The sequence below is a fragment of the Dipodomys ordii genome, unplaced genomic scaffold (genome assembly GCF_000151885.1).
Source record: "Dipodomys ordii isolate 6190 unplaced genomic scaffold, Dord_2.0 Scaffold78, whole genome shotgun sequence".
Taxonomy (NCBI): Eukaryota; Metazoa; Chordata; class Mammalia; order Rodentia; family Heteromyidae; genus Dipodomys; species Dipodomys ordii.
Window position 1 is genome coordinate 5,860,727 of NW_012267294.1, and position 17,739 is coordinate 5,878,465.

A 17,739-nucleotide genomic window follows, 5' to 3' on the forward strand; every position below is an offset into this window, starting at 1 on the left:
GTATGGGTGCCCTGCGGTCGCTGCCGCGACCCTGCCGCCACCGCGGCGGCTGCTGGCTAGCGCTCAGATGTGTCTCCTTGCCTTGGCTTCCCCTCTCTTGCCTAACTCTCTGTCCTGTGATGGCACACTTGGTGTGATTCTCTGGCTTAGGACTGTTCACTGTAACTCTAAAACTGCTTTCTATGCGAGAGCTTGTTTAGATTCCAGCTTCTCCTCCGCCATCTTCCCAGAACTCCTCTCCTCCAGCTTTTTTGCTGAAGGCTAATTTGAGCCACAGCTCCACTTTTAGCTTTTTGGTGGTTAGTTGGAGATAAGTCTCATGGACCTTCCTGGCTTGCTTAGAACTATGATCTTCAGCTCTCAGCCTCCTGAGTAGCAAGGATTAGAAGTATGAGGGCACATACACTTTTAAGATTAAAAGTGCAAGGCTGCGGGCTTGGCTTTACTACTTAGTACAATACCAATTTATGAAATGTAAAGTCCAATAGTGACAAAAATGCCTTTAAATCTAATATGGCTAAGAAGTATTATTTCACATATTAAAATGTTCATATGTTTAGTGTGTTTCTTAACTATTCAAGGTTTATGTTTGTAACATTTTGCAGTTTGCAAAGTGAATGATGCACACAAGCTTTAAAGGCTAGATTATGTGTTATCTTTGTTTATCTTTTATCCAAGCCAAAGATTTTGAAATTTTGATGTTTTCATTAAATTTCAAGAAATTACTAAATTGCTTTCTCTTCACCTATTATAATAACATGCATGACCTTTATCCTGCTGTTTCAGTGGAGGAATTATTATTATTTTTTGGGGGGGTCTGGTCGTTGGCCTGAACTCTGGACCTGGGAACTGTCCCTCAGCTCTTCAGCTCAAGGCTTGCGCTCTACCACTTGAGCCACAGCATCACTTCTGGCTCTTTTTTCTGCTTATGTGTGGTGCTCAGGAATCGAACCCAGGGCCTCATGTATGCAAGGCAAGCGCTCTACCACTGAGCCACTTTCCCAGCCCCTCAGTGGAGGAATTATTGTGTCTTTTTATGTTCTGATTACACCCTGAGCAACCTTTAATTTTTACTCTTTAATTAACACAAATAAGACTTTTACCATTGGAAATATTTTAAAATCACTACCTGTGCTTTAAGCACTCTTTTGGGATTAGCTTTTTTCACTCATGATTTCTTGGAAATTTCTGTGCATTATCATTTAATTACCAAGCATTATTATGATATGGATATACCTACCACTGTTAATTTAAGTGTTCATCTAATGAAAGACACCTGGTTGTTTCTTGTTTTGAGCTGTTAAGAACAAAACAGCTATGAACATTTACGTGTGCAGGTCTTAGTGTGGCTTAGAGTACAGGTCTTTTGGTCGTGGGGCTTGAACTCTGGGCCTAGGCTCTGTCCCTCAGCTCTTCAGCTCAAGGAGAGCGCTCTACCACTTGAGACACAGCATCACTTCCGATTTTCTAGTGGTTTACTGGAGATAAGAGTCCCACGGACTTTTCTTGCCAGGGCTGGCTTTGAACTTTGATCCTCAGATCCCAGCCTCCTGAGTAGCTAGGATTACAGGCGTGAGCCACCAGCGCCCAGCTGAATGTAACTTTTTATCTCTCTGAAATAATAGCCAGTGATTGTAGTTGGTAAGTTGCATGGTAGTGTTAGATTCATTTTATAAGAAACTGCCAAATTCATTTCCAAGTGATGGTATCATTTTATGTTCCCAGCAGCAGTATATAAGTGATATAGTTTCTCTGTGTACTTGTCAGAAATCTAATGATGTTATAGCTGTCTGTTTTCCCCCAATGCCTACTTATTATCTCTGTGTCCTTGTCAGAAATCTAATGATGTTATAGCTGTTTGTTTTCCCCCAATGCCTACTTATTATCTACTTACCCTGTTTTAGGAAATATGTGTTTATATATCTTATCCATTCTTTAACTAAATTTTTTTCTACTTTGAATTTTGAGGATTCTATTTTAGGGAATACTGGTGTTTGTACTCTGGGCCTTATGCTTGCTAGACAGGTGCTGTAATACCTGAGCCATGCCCTCAGCTCTTTTTGCTTTGGTTCTTTTTCAAATAAAGCCTTGGGCTTGCTTGGCACTCAGTGCTTCTATTATGATTCTCAAATAGCTGGAATGACAGGTATGCAGCACTAAACACAACTTTTATTGGTTGAGATGGAGGTAGGTTTTATGATCCTCTTTTTTCCATGACTTTAGCTGGGGAGAAAGATGGTAACCATTGTCTGGAGAGGGCCTTCTTGGGATATCCTTCAGAGAGGAGGAATGTCATGCTTTAATATAGTGAACAGCAGAAGGGCAAAGAGACAGAAGGGGTCCATGTACACCCTGTTGTTAATGTCATTTATTCTACCTATAATAGGTTAGCCTTTACTGACACTTTGATCTTCCAGAGATGCCATCTGTTAACTCTGCCACTATAACCAAATTGTGAGTTTGGGAGAGAGCAGATACTCAAATCAACATTGGACAAATGGTTTAAAAATATAGTAGTATTAATTATCTACAGTTTCACTTATCCATAGTCACATGTGGTCCAAAAATATTAAATAGAAAAATTCCAGAAATAATGAGTAACAATTATTAATAATTTATGTGTTTAAAGTTCCGCATCACTGGAATAGTATACTGGAATCTCATGGTATACCCATTTTTTAAAATCTTTTGTCTATTTGCTTCAGTCAGTGTCAATTGATAGTTGTATTGTGACCATTTTGTTTTGTATATTCCCATGTATTTTATTTTTAATTCTTCATTGACTTCAGTTGAGTGACTTTCTGCTATTAACAAAGTTATTATGAGCTGGGAATATGACTTAGTGGTAGAGTGCTTACCTAACATGCATGAAGCATTGGGTTCAATTCCTCTGTACCATATAAACAGAAAAAGTCACAAGTGAAGCTGTAGCTCAAGTGGTAGAGTACTAGCTTTGAGCAAAAGAAGCTGAGGGACAGTGCCTAAACCCTGAGTTCAAGCTCCAGGGCTGTCCAAAAAAAGTTATTATATTAGTAATTATAGTTACAGATGTGATATATATTTTGTTTTGAGCTGTTCTTGTATTTCTGGAATAAACCCCATTTGATCATTATATATTTTTTAAAATATGGTATTAGATTTTTTTTTTTGTCGATCATGGGTCTTGAACTCTGGGCCTGGGCACTGTCCCCAAGCTCTTCAGCTCAAGACTAGCACTCTACCACTTGAGTCACAGTGCCACTTCCACTTTTCTGGTGGTTAATTGGAGATAAGAGTTTCATGGACTTTTCTGCCTGGGCTGGCTTTGAACTGTGATCCTAGATCTTAGCCTCTTTAGTAGCTAGGATTACAGATGTGAGCCATTAGTACCTGGCTTGCTAATTCTTTTGGAGATAGAATCGAGTGAATTTCTGCCTAAGCTGGCTTTGAAATCTTCCAGATTTCAGCCTCCTGAGTAGCTTGGATTACAGGCATGAGTCACCAGTATCTGTCTTTACTAGTTAACTTTATATTTTGAAATAATATATTAGCACTTCTTCCTACTTCATCTTTTCCCCATCAAGATATAATTTGGCATTTATTTTACTATATAATATAGTCAAGATTTATAAAAATATGTGTTCCATTTTTAACCATGATTACTGTGTCTGTTTAACTTGATATTCATATTTACATTTAATATTTATGTTTAATGTGTAGTTTTTTAGTTGTTAATTTTGATCTCAGTTAATATGATAATTACCATTTTTACCTATATACTATGAAGTAGCTTACCAGATGACACCTAGTTAACTTCGAGTTAAAATATATTGACTTCCTTACAGTTTCATAGTTTGATTTCCTTTCCCTTCCTTTGTCATTTTTCTTCCACTCCTTTTCCTCTTTCTTTTCTCCTTTCTTTTCCCTTTTACTTTCCCTACCCTTCTTTCTTCCCTTCCCTTTCCCCTTTCCTTTTCTTCTCTTTTGTTTTCATTTTCCTTTTCCTTTCCCTTTCCTTCTTGACATGCTAAGGCTTGAACCTAAAGCCTCTCCCACACTAGGCAAATGCTCTTTGAGGGGTCTTTGCCTAGTGATTGAAGATTATTTACTATCTTAATATGAACAGCAAGTTTCAAGGTTTTCTAGTTGATCATTCCAACTGTCTAATCTCTCTATGGTCAGAAACACAGTGAGGATATGTCACTTGCTGAATTTACTTATTCAAACTGTTTATCAGTATTTAAAGAAATGACCACAGTTTTTAGGTTTTGGTAAGCTCATGAAAAATAGACAGATTAAATGTTGTTTGTCACCCAGCTCTGCTCTTCTTTCACTTTTAACTGGTAAGAAATAAGCATAACATTATAGATCTCTAAGAATCAGTATTTAGGGCTGGGAAGGTGGCTCAGTGGTAGAGTGCTTGCCTTGCATGCCTGAGGCCCTGGGTTCAATTCCTCAGCACCACATAAGCAAAAAGAAAAAAGCTGGAAGTGGCGCTGTGGCTCAAGTGGTAGAGTGCTAGCCTTGAGCTGAAGAGCTGAGGGACAGCGCCCAGGCCCAGAGTTCAGGCCCCATGACCAGATCCCTCCCTTCCCCCCCCCAAAAAAGAAAAAGAATCAGTATTTGCTAAAGCAATTTTTAATAATTCATGAGTCTCAATATTTTTGTTCCCAGTACACACATTCTAGGAAGGATGTGATAAGGGTGAGTTATTGCAAGAGTTTGTCCATAAAGACCCCTAGGCTTTCTTTTTATTTATAGTCTGAAACTTGGTCGCAGGGATGTTGTTCTCTCCTCTGGTGGCTCAAGTTCATCTGTCTTTGCCAAGCCATGCAGTAGGTACATTTCATATATTCAGATTATATACAAACTTTAGCGATACCTATTTCTGAAACTAAGAGCTCTTGATCTATTTGCCTGATACCTTTCCTATCAGCAAAAGATAAAGAGATGGGCAGTTATGGAAGATGGTTTCTTCCCTCTAGAAACCAAGACATTCTGAGAGTTAATGAAATATTGCGCGTTTAGTAAATACACTGTCCTAGAAGACAGCATTCCAGCCCAGTAGGGTTGAGTTGATCCTAGTTTTCATAACCAAATATCAACCATTAGTGGATGACAGGATACATAATAGTAACAGCAATACATATATTAAGTCAGTTTATTGCCAGCTTCTTTTTTTGATTAGTTGAGTTCTTTGGTTACTAGCAGTATTGTAGGAGAAGTACTTTGTATACACTGAAAAAAGATATAGACATAGGCATTATGAGAAAACAGACATTTTTAAAAATGGTACTGAGGTTTGAACTTAGGCCCTTGTCCTTGAAAGGCAGGACTTCTACCATTTAAGCCATGCCTCGAGCCCTGGCAACATAAATTTGATTATTTGAAGTTCTTAGAAAATTTCCCTTCTCTGAAACTTTTTATGGGTTGCTACTGGGGCTAAAAGTGTTCTACTGATGATTGTCATATTACATGCATATTCCATTTTCATTTCTGTAGGTCAGGCTTAAATTTTCTTTTTTCTTACTGAATAAATCCTGTAGTATATAATAACACTTGCTCCTCTGACTAAGTTTTTTTTATTTTTATTTAGACTGTTTCTGTATACACACTATTCTTCAGTAAAAGTTCATTTTATAAATAAGCTGAGAGTCAGCATTTAAGATACTTAATCTTACAGATAACACACTAGAAAACAGAATAATAAAAATAATTAAAACCAAATAACTGAAGAATGGAGATATGGAGGTTGGGTGAATATAGTATTAATATTCAATGTGTATATGTGGAAGTGGAACCTTGTACCTTTGGGGAATGTGTGGGATTGGCAGAGATGGGGCAGAATGATGGAAGGGGAGATAATGATCAAGATGCATTGTACTCATGAAATTACACATGGAATCAAAGCCCCTTGTACAACTACTTAAAATAACTAAAAAATTTCTATAAAAAGGAACTAATTTTTTTATTATTTTAGAAGATTGAGACAGATACTTTTTTGGGGGGTTCATGAGACTTGAACTTAAAATGTGGGTGCTGTCTCTCTACCACTTTAACTACATCTCTACTTCTGTTTTTTTTGGTGGTTAATTGGAGATAAAAGTCTCATAGACTTTTCTGCCTGGGCTGGCTTCAAACATGATCCTCAGATTTCATCTTCCAAAATACCTAGGATTTATAGCTGTGAGCCAAAGGCTAATTGCTTTTTTAAAAATATTTAATAGAAAAGATTTTAGTATGAAGATTAGTTATTTATTATTATAGTAATGATGATTTTGTATGTGTTAAATATTTAATAGGAAAAACTGAAAAGAGATGCCAAAGAAAATATAGTCATTCCAAAAGAAAAAGTAGACAAGGTAAGAGTTTTATGTAATTTTGTTCTTGTGATAACAAATTTACTTTATAACATTTACTTGGGAATATTTTTGTTTGTAAATAAGAAGATAACATATATAATTTTAGTTCTTAAATTACTTCACACTGTTGATTAATTCTAAAACATTAGCCAGAATTTTCAAAACTCTTTGTCCTTTAGAGATGATTTTAGTATTTATAATTCTTTCTATAGTATCATCTTTTCTCTTTTTTTTTTGTCAGTCGTGGGGGCTGAACTCTGGGTCTAGGCACTGTCCTTCAGCTCTTCAGCTCAAGGCTAGTGCCCTACCACTTGAGCCACAGCGCCACTTCTGGCTTTTTCTGCTTATATGGTGCTGAGGAATTGAACCCAGGGCCTCATGCTTGCAAGGAAAGCACTCTTACCACTGAGCCAACTTCCAAGTCCGTATCATCTTAAATTAGGTACATACTCCTATGTATTCCCTCTGAGAAGTTTCTCTATGTAAAGGTAATATACTTTGATTAAAAATTCTGATGCAGCCGAGCACTGGTGACTCATGCCTGTAATCCTAGCTACTCAGGAGGCTGAGATCTGAGGATCAAGGTTCAAAGCCAGCCCAAGCAGGAAAGACCGTGAGACTCCTATCTCCAATAAACCACTAGAAAACTGGAAGTGGTGCTGTAGCTCAAGTGGTAGAGCGCTTGCCTTGAGCTGAAGAGCTGAGGGACAGCACCCAGACCCAGAGTTCAAGTCCCATGACTGACAAAAAAAAAAAAAAAATTCTGATGCGGCCGGGTGCTGGTGGCTCATGTCTGTAATCCTAGCTACTTGGGAGGCTGAAATCTGAGGATCATGGTTCAAAGCCAGCTGGGGCAGGAAAGTCTGTGAGACTCTTATCTCTAATAAACTACTCAGAAAACTGGAAGTGGTACGTTGGCTCAAGTGGTAGAGCTCTAGCCTTGAGCCTAAGAGCTGAGGGACAGTGCCCAGGCCCAGAGTTCAAGCCCCATGACCCACAAAAAAAAAAAAATCTGATGCTGGCTGAGGATATAGTAATTGTAGAGCATTATCTAACACACATACAGGCCCTAGGTTTGACCTTCAGCACTTCCAAAAATATTCTAAAGTTTATATTTAGACTTCTACCACTTAAGCCACAGTGCCACTTCGGGTTTTTTGGTGATTAACTGGAGATAAGAGTCTAATGGGCTTTCCTGCCTGGGCTGGCTTTGAATTGCGATCCTCAGATCTCAGCTTCCTGAGTAGCTAGGATCACAGGTGTGAGTCACCGGCACCTGGCTTCTATTTTGAGTTTTTGTTTACTGTGGGTGTTCTATCACTTGAGAAATTCCTTCAGTCTTAATTTGAATTTTGAGAATACTGAATAAATGAATTTTGTTTTCCTGTTTCAATTCTGAACCGACTGAGATGAAAGATTCTCAAAACAATATTTATTGTTGATAACCAATATTAGATAATGTGGTTTATAGCCAATAACAAGAGAACCTGTATCCTACTGTGGACTGAACTCAGGACCTTACATGTGCTAGAAGAGTTTCTTAAATCCTAAAATGCTAAATTAGACAGATTTACCTATTTTGTCATAAGTAGACCTTGACCTGAGATAGACCTACCTTCATGATAGCCTGTTGTTGTAAATTTATGGATAAAGAAACAGGGCAGATAACTGCTCTCTCTTGTATTTAAGAGGAGGAATAAGAAAGGGACTGTACTATCTGTATTTGTCTGGTGTTTCCTTCAAGTTTTACCAGTCACTTGAAGTCATTATGTCTCCCTAAGGAAGCAGTGAAAAGTTAGGAATGTTATCCTAGTGGATCATGGAAAGGAAACATGGAAGAAAGCTCCAGATACGGGAAGAAGAGTATGCTTCAGACTCTATAATAATTTGATAAGACAGGATTTTTGAAGAAGAATTGTAATTTGACCAATATTTTGAAAATAAGTACAAATTATAGTCTTCTCAGTCCCCACACACGTTATTATGATTATAATTAAACTGAAAGTGAGAATCAGCATGGTTTTGGGAACAGCTCACTTGTTAGGCCCAGTTTTATAACATTTGATTTTAAAGAGAAGAAGGACATATTGAACCTATTAGAGAATATTTAGTGCTTTCTTGTCTCAGACACAACACTAAGATACTTGAAAACATTGTATTTGAAGAAATTATCATCATAATAAAATAAACCAACAGGACTATAGTCTTAGTGACTGATAAAGATAAGTAAATTGTTTAAACACTAATATTCTTTTATAAATGTAGACTCTATCACTGCGATGTTTTAGTTCATATATAATTCTGTAATAAATATAGTATAACAAAAAATCTTTGTGTGTGTTATAAGATATTATCTGCTGTCTATATTATCTGGGATGTTTGGATAATATATGTGTTTAAACAATACCGGTTGCTCATGCCTGTAATCCTAGCTACTCAAGAGGCTGAGATAGGAGGATCATGGTTCAAAGCTAACCCCAGGCAAGAAAGTCCGTGAGACTCTTATCTCCAATAAACCACCAGAAAACCGGAAGTGGTGCTGTGGTTCAAGTGGTAGAGCACCCACCCACAACTGACAAATACACAACAAAACAAAACCAAAGACATGAAATACAACTAGGTCACTTTTAGCTACACTACTGAAATATCACAGTCATTATATAATAGTCATCAAATTTATCAAGTGTTTATGACTTGGGATAAGTTACTTCTTCATGCCTCAGTTTTCTGAAATAAGAGCATTATGATACTAAAGTCCATGAGATAGTTTTTGTTTAAAAGTTCTGTGTATATTTATGACTGGTAGTATAACATTCATAAAATATAATTTGAAAGGGAAGATGTGTTTCCATGATGGCCATAATTATGTAAAGGGATAAGTATTCTCCAGTGTGGGATGAGAAGGGTCCTATTAGGCCATCAGGTAAATGTCAGTTCCCTGACATAACCACAAGATGGTGATACAGCAACTTTAAATTGCCATTCTCAGGCCTACAGTTGGAACCTTCAGCTTGTCATGTTTGAATGTTCTAAGTGTAACTCCTTACAAATCCAGGAAGCAGGAAAAGAATTACTTTTATTAGAACGATACTATTAAGGATGATGTAGAAATATGTAGGGAAAAGGATACAGAAATAGAACTTTGAAGAAAGGATACCAAAATTTATACATGCTGGAAAAAAATGAGTCATTTCATAATTACTAGAACTAGTCAAGAAAGCTACAAATCACTTTGTTTAGCTTCTTGGTTTTGTAAAGATGAATAAATTTGAGCCTGTAGATGCTTGGATATTTAAAGTTAGCTAGCAAAATATTTAGAAGAAGTTATCTAGGTAAATATTTAGATATATATCTAGTAAAATATTTAGAAGTATTTTTCCAAATAGTCATACAGACATATAATCTTGTACTTTCATATCTACTATTTAAAATCAGTGTGAATCCAACCACCAACTTTGGGAATGTGTGAGTGTGTGTTACATTCTTTTAAATAAATGATTGCCATAATTGCACTTAAGGAGATGACAGTGACCAAAGAAGAGGCAAAATAGAAAGCAATAACATAAGTTTCATATAAGATTCCATTAAGTCAATTGTTACTAGATTTGAGGGTCAGATATGTAACTCAGTAGTAAAGTGCTTGTCTAGCACCTCGCCCATAACTAACTTTTACTAAAAATCTGGGTTAGATGGTAAAGAAATGAGTATACAAAGTAGAAAAAGGATGAGAATGGAAATGAGTTGAAATAATGTCAGTTATTTAAAAGTTCAGTTTGTTTATTTTTAGAATCTACTACTTGAGCTATGTCTCCAGCTCTTTTGTTTTTATTTGTTATTGAGATAGGGTCTCATGACTTTACCTTGGCTAGATTCAAACTCGAGATCCAGCTAGGCGCCTATAATCGTAGCTACTCAGAAGGCTAAGATCTGAGGATCGAAGTTCAAAGCCAGCCCAGGCAGGAAAGCTCGTTAGACTCTTATCTCCAATAAAGTACCAGAAAACCGGAAGTGATGCTGTGGCTCAAGTGGTAGAGTGCTCATCTTGAGCTGAAGAGCTGAGGTTCAGTGCCCAGGCCCAAGTTCAAGCTCCATGATCGATAAAACAACAAGAAACTCGAGTTCCGTGGCCTGTGCCTATTGAGTAGCTGGCTTCTCATTATTTGTTATGATTTTCCCCCTGTTTTTGAGCATAAATGAGGCTGCTGAAATTGAGAGGGAAGAAAGGTAGAGAGGAGGTTTAAATGAGGAGAGGGAAAAGAAAGAGACTAGGGAGAAAGGGAGGGAGAAATAGAAGGAGGAAAAAAATGAATGAAAAAATAGGATGAAGGAAATTATTCTGTGGGCTTTAGGCCATTAGAATGAAGTTTTTTTTTTAACCACAGGAGGTTTTTTTTAAGAATCTTCAGCTTCTGATCAATAGATAGTTGAAATCTCACTTGTTTTAACAGTAGCTTTGTGAATATAAGCAGCAGTGGATACTATATACATCTTAAATGGACTCTGATCAGTAATACATCTGGAATTAAATTCTAGTTCATTTCAGTCCTAATACCACTAGTTATTTTACAGAAGTAACTATAACCATTAGGAGCCAGAACTGATAGTATAAACCTGTAATCTCAAAACTTAGACTGAAGCCAGGCGCCGTTGTCTCAACGCCTGTAACAATAGGATCTTGGTTCAAAGCCAGCCTAGGCAAAAAAGTCCTTGAGACTCTTATCTCCAACTAACCACTAGAAAACCGGAAGTGGTACTGTTGCTTAGGTGGTAGAATGCTAGCCTTGAGCTAAAGAGCTGAGGGACAGCACCCAGGCCCAGAGTTCAAGACCCATGATGGACAAAAAGACCGAAACAAAACAACTTAGACTGAGGCAGGAGGACCTGGAGTTTGAGGTAAGTCTGGGCTACATCATGAGACCCTGTCACACAAATTAAACAACAAAATTAATGATGGTTTTATTCACTTTTGTTTGATTCAGAAAACACAGACATATGCACTGGAACCACCTAAAGTTCCTTACCAGAAATTTGATTCTAAAGCAACTCCTCCACAAAATATATCTCGAAATTTTTCATCAGTCGACCATGGCAAATCCAAAGATAAAAGAGACTATCTGTGGAGTAAAGGCAATTTATCTTCATCATTACCAAAGGTTCGTTGCTAAAATTTCTAAGATAGTAATTTTATAAATAAAAAGGTTCTGGTTTCATGAATCTATACCTAATAACATATACACATATGAATCTATTGAGTGTGAAATGCTTTCATTTATTTTTAGTTCACACAACTTATTGGTATCTTGAGCTGATATTTATCAGTGTAATAACTTGCAGTAACTTGCTGGTCATTCATTTACCAATGCATAAATCTAATGTGGGAAATCATGTTCTGACTTGATGGTTAACATTGTTATCCATTTGCTCCTTTTGCTCTTTATCTGACACCATCTTGCTAGAGTCCTTTATTTTGCAGTCATCTTGGAGTAGATACTACAAGCAAGGTTACTTAAGGTTAGCTATCATCCATATGTTTGTTAAGCTCTAGTGAACCTCCATGACCTTCCATGCCAAATAGCTGTGCAGAATTTTCTCTTTCTTACATTGTTCTGCTCTTGGTCATTGGTAGCTTTCTAATTTCCATTTTCTCTGCCCAACTAGAAACGAAGCTGAACAACTTGGTTTTCTAGGTTCATATCCTTTTAGGGATTGAGATGCCAGTCTCTTCTTTTTGACACCTTTATAAGCCCACTCTTGGAGTTCCTGATTCACTTCTCTTACAAGTTGAAGTGAAATGTATTTCAATTGTGTGGGGGTGGGGGTGCGGGGGGTGCATGGGTGCCAGTGCTGGGGCTTGAACTCAGAGCCTAGGCACTTTTTTACCTTTTTGCTCATGGCTAACACTCTACCACTTGAGCCACAGCTCTACATCTGGCTTCTTGGTCATTAACTGGAGATATGTGGTGCTGAGGAATTGAACCCAGGGCCTCAGGCATGCAAGGCAAGCACTCTACCACTGAGCCAACTTCCCAGCCCCTCAGGCTTGTTTTTTGAACTATGATTCTCAATCTAAGCCTCCTGAATACTTAGGATTACAGGTATAAGCTTCCAGTGCCCTCAGTATGTATTCAGTTTATCTTTACCTACTACATTGAAATTTCATGCTATTCTCTTTGTTTGCTTAAAGTAATTGGGAATGGAAAAAACTGCATCTGAGAGATTGTTTTCCTGATTTCTTTCTCAGGCTATTTGTTATTGGTGTAGAGAAAAGTTATACAGATTTTTGCATGCTGATTTTGTAGTTTGCTACTTTGCTTGAAAATGTTCGTCATATCTAAGTGTCTTCTAGTGGAGTCGTTAGGGTATTTTAAGTATGCAGTCATAAACTGTGCAAAGTGGAATGATTTGACTCCTTCTTGAAGTGCATCAAATTATTTATTTGAAATCTCTCTTGATTTCTTTTTTTTGTGTTTGTCCTGGAACTTGACCTCAGGGCCTGGGTACTGTCACTGAGCTTTTATGCTCAATGCTAGTACTCTACCACTTGAGCAATAGCTCCACTTCTGGCTTTTTGGGGTTAATGGGAGATAAGGGTCTTGCAGACTTTCCTTCCTGGGTTGGCTTCGATCTGTAATCCTCAGATCTCAGCCTCTGAGTAGCTAAGATTACAGGTGGGAGCCACTGGTGCTTGGCTGATTTTTTTTGGGGGGGGGGCCCGGTCGTGGGCCTGAACTCTGGGCCTGGGCACTGTCCCTCAGCCCTTCAGATCAAGGCTAGCGCTCTACCACTTGAGCCACAGCGCCACTTCCGGCTTTCTTCTTTTTGCTTAAGTGGTGCTGAGGAATCGAACCCAGGGCCTCATGCATGCAAGGCAAGCGCTCTACCACTGAGCCACCTTCCCAGCCCTGGGTGATTTTTTTTTAAGGTGTACATTTGTGGTTATAAATCTTAGCTATCCTTTGCTACATCCCTTTATCCTTATATCCCTTTATTCACAATCTAGGGATTTTGTTTTTTTTTTTATTTGATTATAGGAATTTTGATTCCTAATTTCCTCAAACCACTGATTATTCAAAGTATAGTATTAATTCTCCATGTGTTATTATATTTTATGTAGTTTCTTGCTGCCGATTGATGGTTTTATTATATGAAACAATATAAGAAATTCATTTAAAAAAGATCTGCTTTATTCCTTAATATGTGCTCTGAATTGGAGAAAATTCTATGGGCTGCATTCCATGGATGTTGAGAGGAATATTCTGTAGATGTCTATGAAGATTGTATGCTGATTTTTTTAGCTCCATTGATGAAAGTGAAATCATTCACTATTATTGGTTCCAGATCTAATGTTCCTTTATTTTATGAAAAATGTACATACCAAATACTTGATGCATATATATTTACAGTCGTTATATCTTCTTGATGGATTGTTCCCTTTATTAATATCTCTTTTGACTAATTTGGGCTTAAAGTCTGCTTTGTCAAATATCATTATGGCTACTTCTTAGCTTTGAATTCCACTTGCTTAAAATACCATTTTCCATCCTTCACTATCAGTCTGTTTCTTTGCCAGTCAAAGAGTTTTGTGCAGAATGCAAATAGTTAGATCTTGTTTTTAATTTATTGTACCTCTTTTAACTGGAGAATTGACATTTATTTACATTATCACTAAAACCATAATGGAAAGATTCTTTCTGGACTTAACCAATTAGGGTTTAATTGCCGCCTGTTTTTGGATGTTCGTTTCTTTACCTAGATTTGGAGGTTATCTGCTGTAATTTTATTGAGTAGGTTTTCTATGTCTTTATATATCAGTGCCCTCTTCTATACCACAGAGTCATATATGTAGTCTTTAACATGTCCTTGAGGTCCTGAAGATTATGATCATGATATTTTCTTGACTTGTCTTCAACCTCTTATATCCTTTCTTCTGCTTGGTATAATCTGCTATTGATGCTATTCAGTTTTCACTTGATTTGCTTTTAAAATTTGTCTCTTTGTATACTACTTTTTCTGTCTTTTTTGGCATAACTCAGGAAAGAACAAAAGTGAATTTGTGTGCGCATTATGTGTTAGTACCAGGGCTTTACTCAGAGACTCGAGCTTTTGCTTAGCTTTTTTGCTCACAGCTGAGTCTCTACTGCTTGAGCTATACTTCCCAGACCAGTGCTATGCTACTTAATTAGAGATAGGATCTTGTTGGCATTTTTCTCAGACTGAGAACTATGAACCTCACATCTCATAACTAGGTTTACAGATGTGAACCTCTGGCCCCTTTTATTTTTTAGAAGAAAGAATATTTTTAGTATCAAAAACATCTGAATTAATTTCTGTTAAAATTTCTGCTTCATTATTTGCTAGAAATGGAGATTTCTTATTGCTCAAAACTCAAATTGCCTTGAAATGATTTATTAATAGGGGGCTTGAACTCAGGGCCTGCACGTTATCCCTGAGCTTCTTTATGCTCAAGGCCTAGCACTCTACTGCTTTAAGCCACAGTGCCACTTCCAGTTTTTGAATGGTTAATTGGAGATAAAAGTCTCAAGGGGACTTTCCTGCCCTGGCTGGCTTTGAACCACAATTCTTAGAGCTCAGCCTCCTGAGTATCTAGGATTACAGTCATGAGCCACCAGCACCTGGTGATTTATTACATTCTTTATTTTATATATATATATATATATATATATATATATATATATATATATATATATCTTTTTGTTAATATGATAATGTATTCCTTTTTACTTTTGCATAGGTCTATACAGTGAGGACCCCAACCAAAATAAAAAAGCATCCAAGACAAGATAAGAATATACACATTGAAGAAAAAAATAAAAAGAGAAGAACAGTCTTTGACTTTGATACTCATTCAGACAGTTCAGAAAATACTGATCTCTTGGTAAAACAATTATAATTAGTACTTCTTTTCTGATTCATTATTTGAATTTTTTTTTTCTGTGCTGGTACTAAGGCTTGATCTCAGGACTAGTGGGCTGTCCTTTTACTTTTTCTGTCAAGGATAGTGCTCTGCCACTTGAGCCACACACAGCTCTACTTGCAACTTTTTGGTAGTTAATTGGAGGTAAGAATCTCATTGGCTTTTATACCTGGCTGGCTTCAAACCATGATCCTCAGATCTCAGCCTCCAGAGTAGGTAGGCTACAAGCATTTGGCTTGCATTATTTTTTAATGTATATTTAGTGTATGTACAAGGTACACTCCAATAATGACATATACAGCAAACCTTTACTATAACACAGAACCTTTATACTTTTGTGGCATTTTTGAAAAATTAGGGTTATACTAGTCAAACAAAATTCAGAGATCAACAGATTCAATTTTAAAAACATGTATTTAACATTTGCTTTTGATCTTCAAGACACATATTTGTTGAAAGTGAAAGGATGGAAAAAGTTGTTTCATGAAGTAACAAAAAAGATCTGGTGTGGCTATATCATTATCAGATAAAATAGACTTTAAATCAAAAAGTATAATAGACAAAAAGTGTATATTAATGAAAGATTTGGTACAGCAAGGAAATAAGTCATTTTAAAACATTAACTTACAGGCTTTTAAAATATACAAGGCAAAACTTCATAGAATTGGAAAAATACACAATTTTGTAGTATTTTTTATTTTTATTTATTTTTGCCAGCCCTGGGGCTTAAAATCAGGGCCTGGGAACTGTCCCTGAGCTTCTTTTGCTCAAGGCTAGTACTCTACCACTTGAGCCACAGCGTCACTTCTGGCCTTTTCTGTTTATGTGGTACTGAGGCATTGAACCCAGGGCTTCTTGCATGCTAGGCAAGCACTCTACCACTAAGCCACATTCCTAATCCTGGAGTATTTTTTTTATATACTTCAATACACCACTTGTAGTAATGGATAGAATCACCAGAAAAATAAACATAAGCAAAGTAAGAGAGGACTTGAGGGACACAACACTAGCAAACAGAACACTATCAAACAATGATACAGTGAGTACATTTTCTTATGTGCATTGGATATTCTCCAGACTGTATGCTACTCTACATTACAAATCTTGTGCATCTTTTTAAATACACCGTCAGCCAGGTGCCAGTGGCTCACACCTGTGATCCTAGCTACTCAGGAGGCTGAGATCTGAGGATCGCAGTTCAAAGCCAGCCTGGGTAGGAAAGTCCGTGAGACTCTTATCTCCAATAAACCACCAGAAAACAGGAAGTGGCACTGTGGCTCAAGTGGTAGAGCAGTAGCCTTGAGCTGAAGAGCTGAGGGACAGTGCCCAAGTCCAGAGTTCTAGCTCCGCGACTGACCCCCGCCCCCCCAAAAAAATGCATGTCACATAAAGCATTTTGTGCAACCACAATGAGATAGAATCAGTATGAAAATAATAACTAGAATGTAAAATTTATGGAAATCAGTACACTTTCAACAGATGAAAGATTTAGAGATCTTCTCTCTGATATGTGGAAATTAAATATAAAACACACTGGGATATGATAAATTATACGGTATTCTGGACACACAGAGTGTGTCCAAAAGAAGACACTTTTAGGAGACAAGCACAAAGGTACAACCCCTATGTGCCTCTCTATAAAATCATATACATACACATGTAATTATATATCTTAAAATGAACTTCAAGATAGGAAAACAGATCTCTTTTAAAAATATTTTATCTTTTGATGATTCTATCTTCTTTATGTATGGTATATTCACATGTATATCAGGGATGGGAGGCAAGGGTACAGAACTCAAGGAAAAAATGGTTAAAAATCTCAACAGTGGAGCTCACTGAACACTGTTGAAAGTGTACTGTACAACTCATGGGTGGAAAGGGGATGAAGACTTTACAAAAGGAGATGTATTAATTTCCTGACTCATGTAATTGTAATCCCTCAGAACAGCACTTTTACAATAACAATAAAGTGAATTTTAAAAAGATTTAGAGATGAAAGAAAAGAAAAACAATATACCAAAATGTATGGGATACAATAAAGCCAGTGCACAGAGGAAATTTGTAATTATAAATGTTTTAATTTGAAAAATACCTTAAATGAGCAGTCAAAACATTAGGTTGGGGTTTAGCCCAAGTGATAGAGTGCTTACTTAGTATGTGCAAGACCCTGGTTCACTCCCCAACACTGAAGAAACTTTATGCAACTATAAATGAAGAGAAAACTGAGCCACACCTAGAAGAAGGGAAAAAATGGATATTGGGCAGAGATAAATTAGAAACTAGAAACAGTATAGTGATTAAGACACTCATTTTAGATCTAAAGACACAAATTGATTGAAAGTAAAAGGAATGAGTAACATGTTTTATGCCAGCTGGGCTCACACCTTTAATCCTAGTTACTCAGGAGGCTGAGATCTGAGGATTAAGGTTTGAAGCCAGCCCAGGCAGGTTAATTGGTTA

At 37.0% G+C, this 17,739-nt stretch overlaps 1 protein-coding gene across 1 annotated transcript in view; it reads left to right on the forward strand.

The window, feature by feature from the left end:
• The window catches only part of Sycp1 (synaptonemal complex protein 1), a 98,933-nt gene that overhangs the window by 80,221 nt on the left and 973 nt on the right, over positions 1–17,739 (forward strand). Inside the window, exons 27-29 of the mRNA XM_013024630.1 lie at positions 6,282–6,341; positions 11,321–11,494; positions 15,094–15,237. Coding sequence (XP_012880084.1) covers positions 6,282–6,341; positions 11,321–11,494; positions 15,094–15,237 — 378 coding nt within the window. The remainder of the gene's footprint in view (positions 1–6,281; positions 6,342–11,320; positions 11,495–15,093; positions 15,238–17,739) is intronic.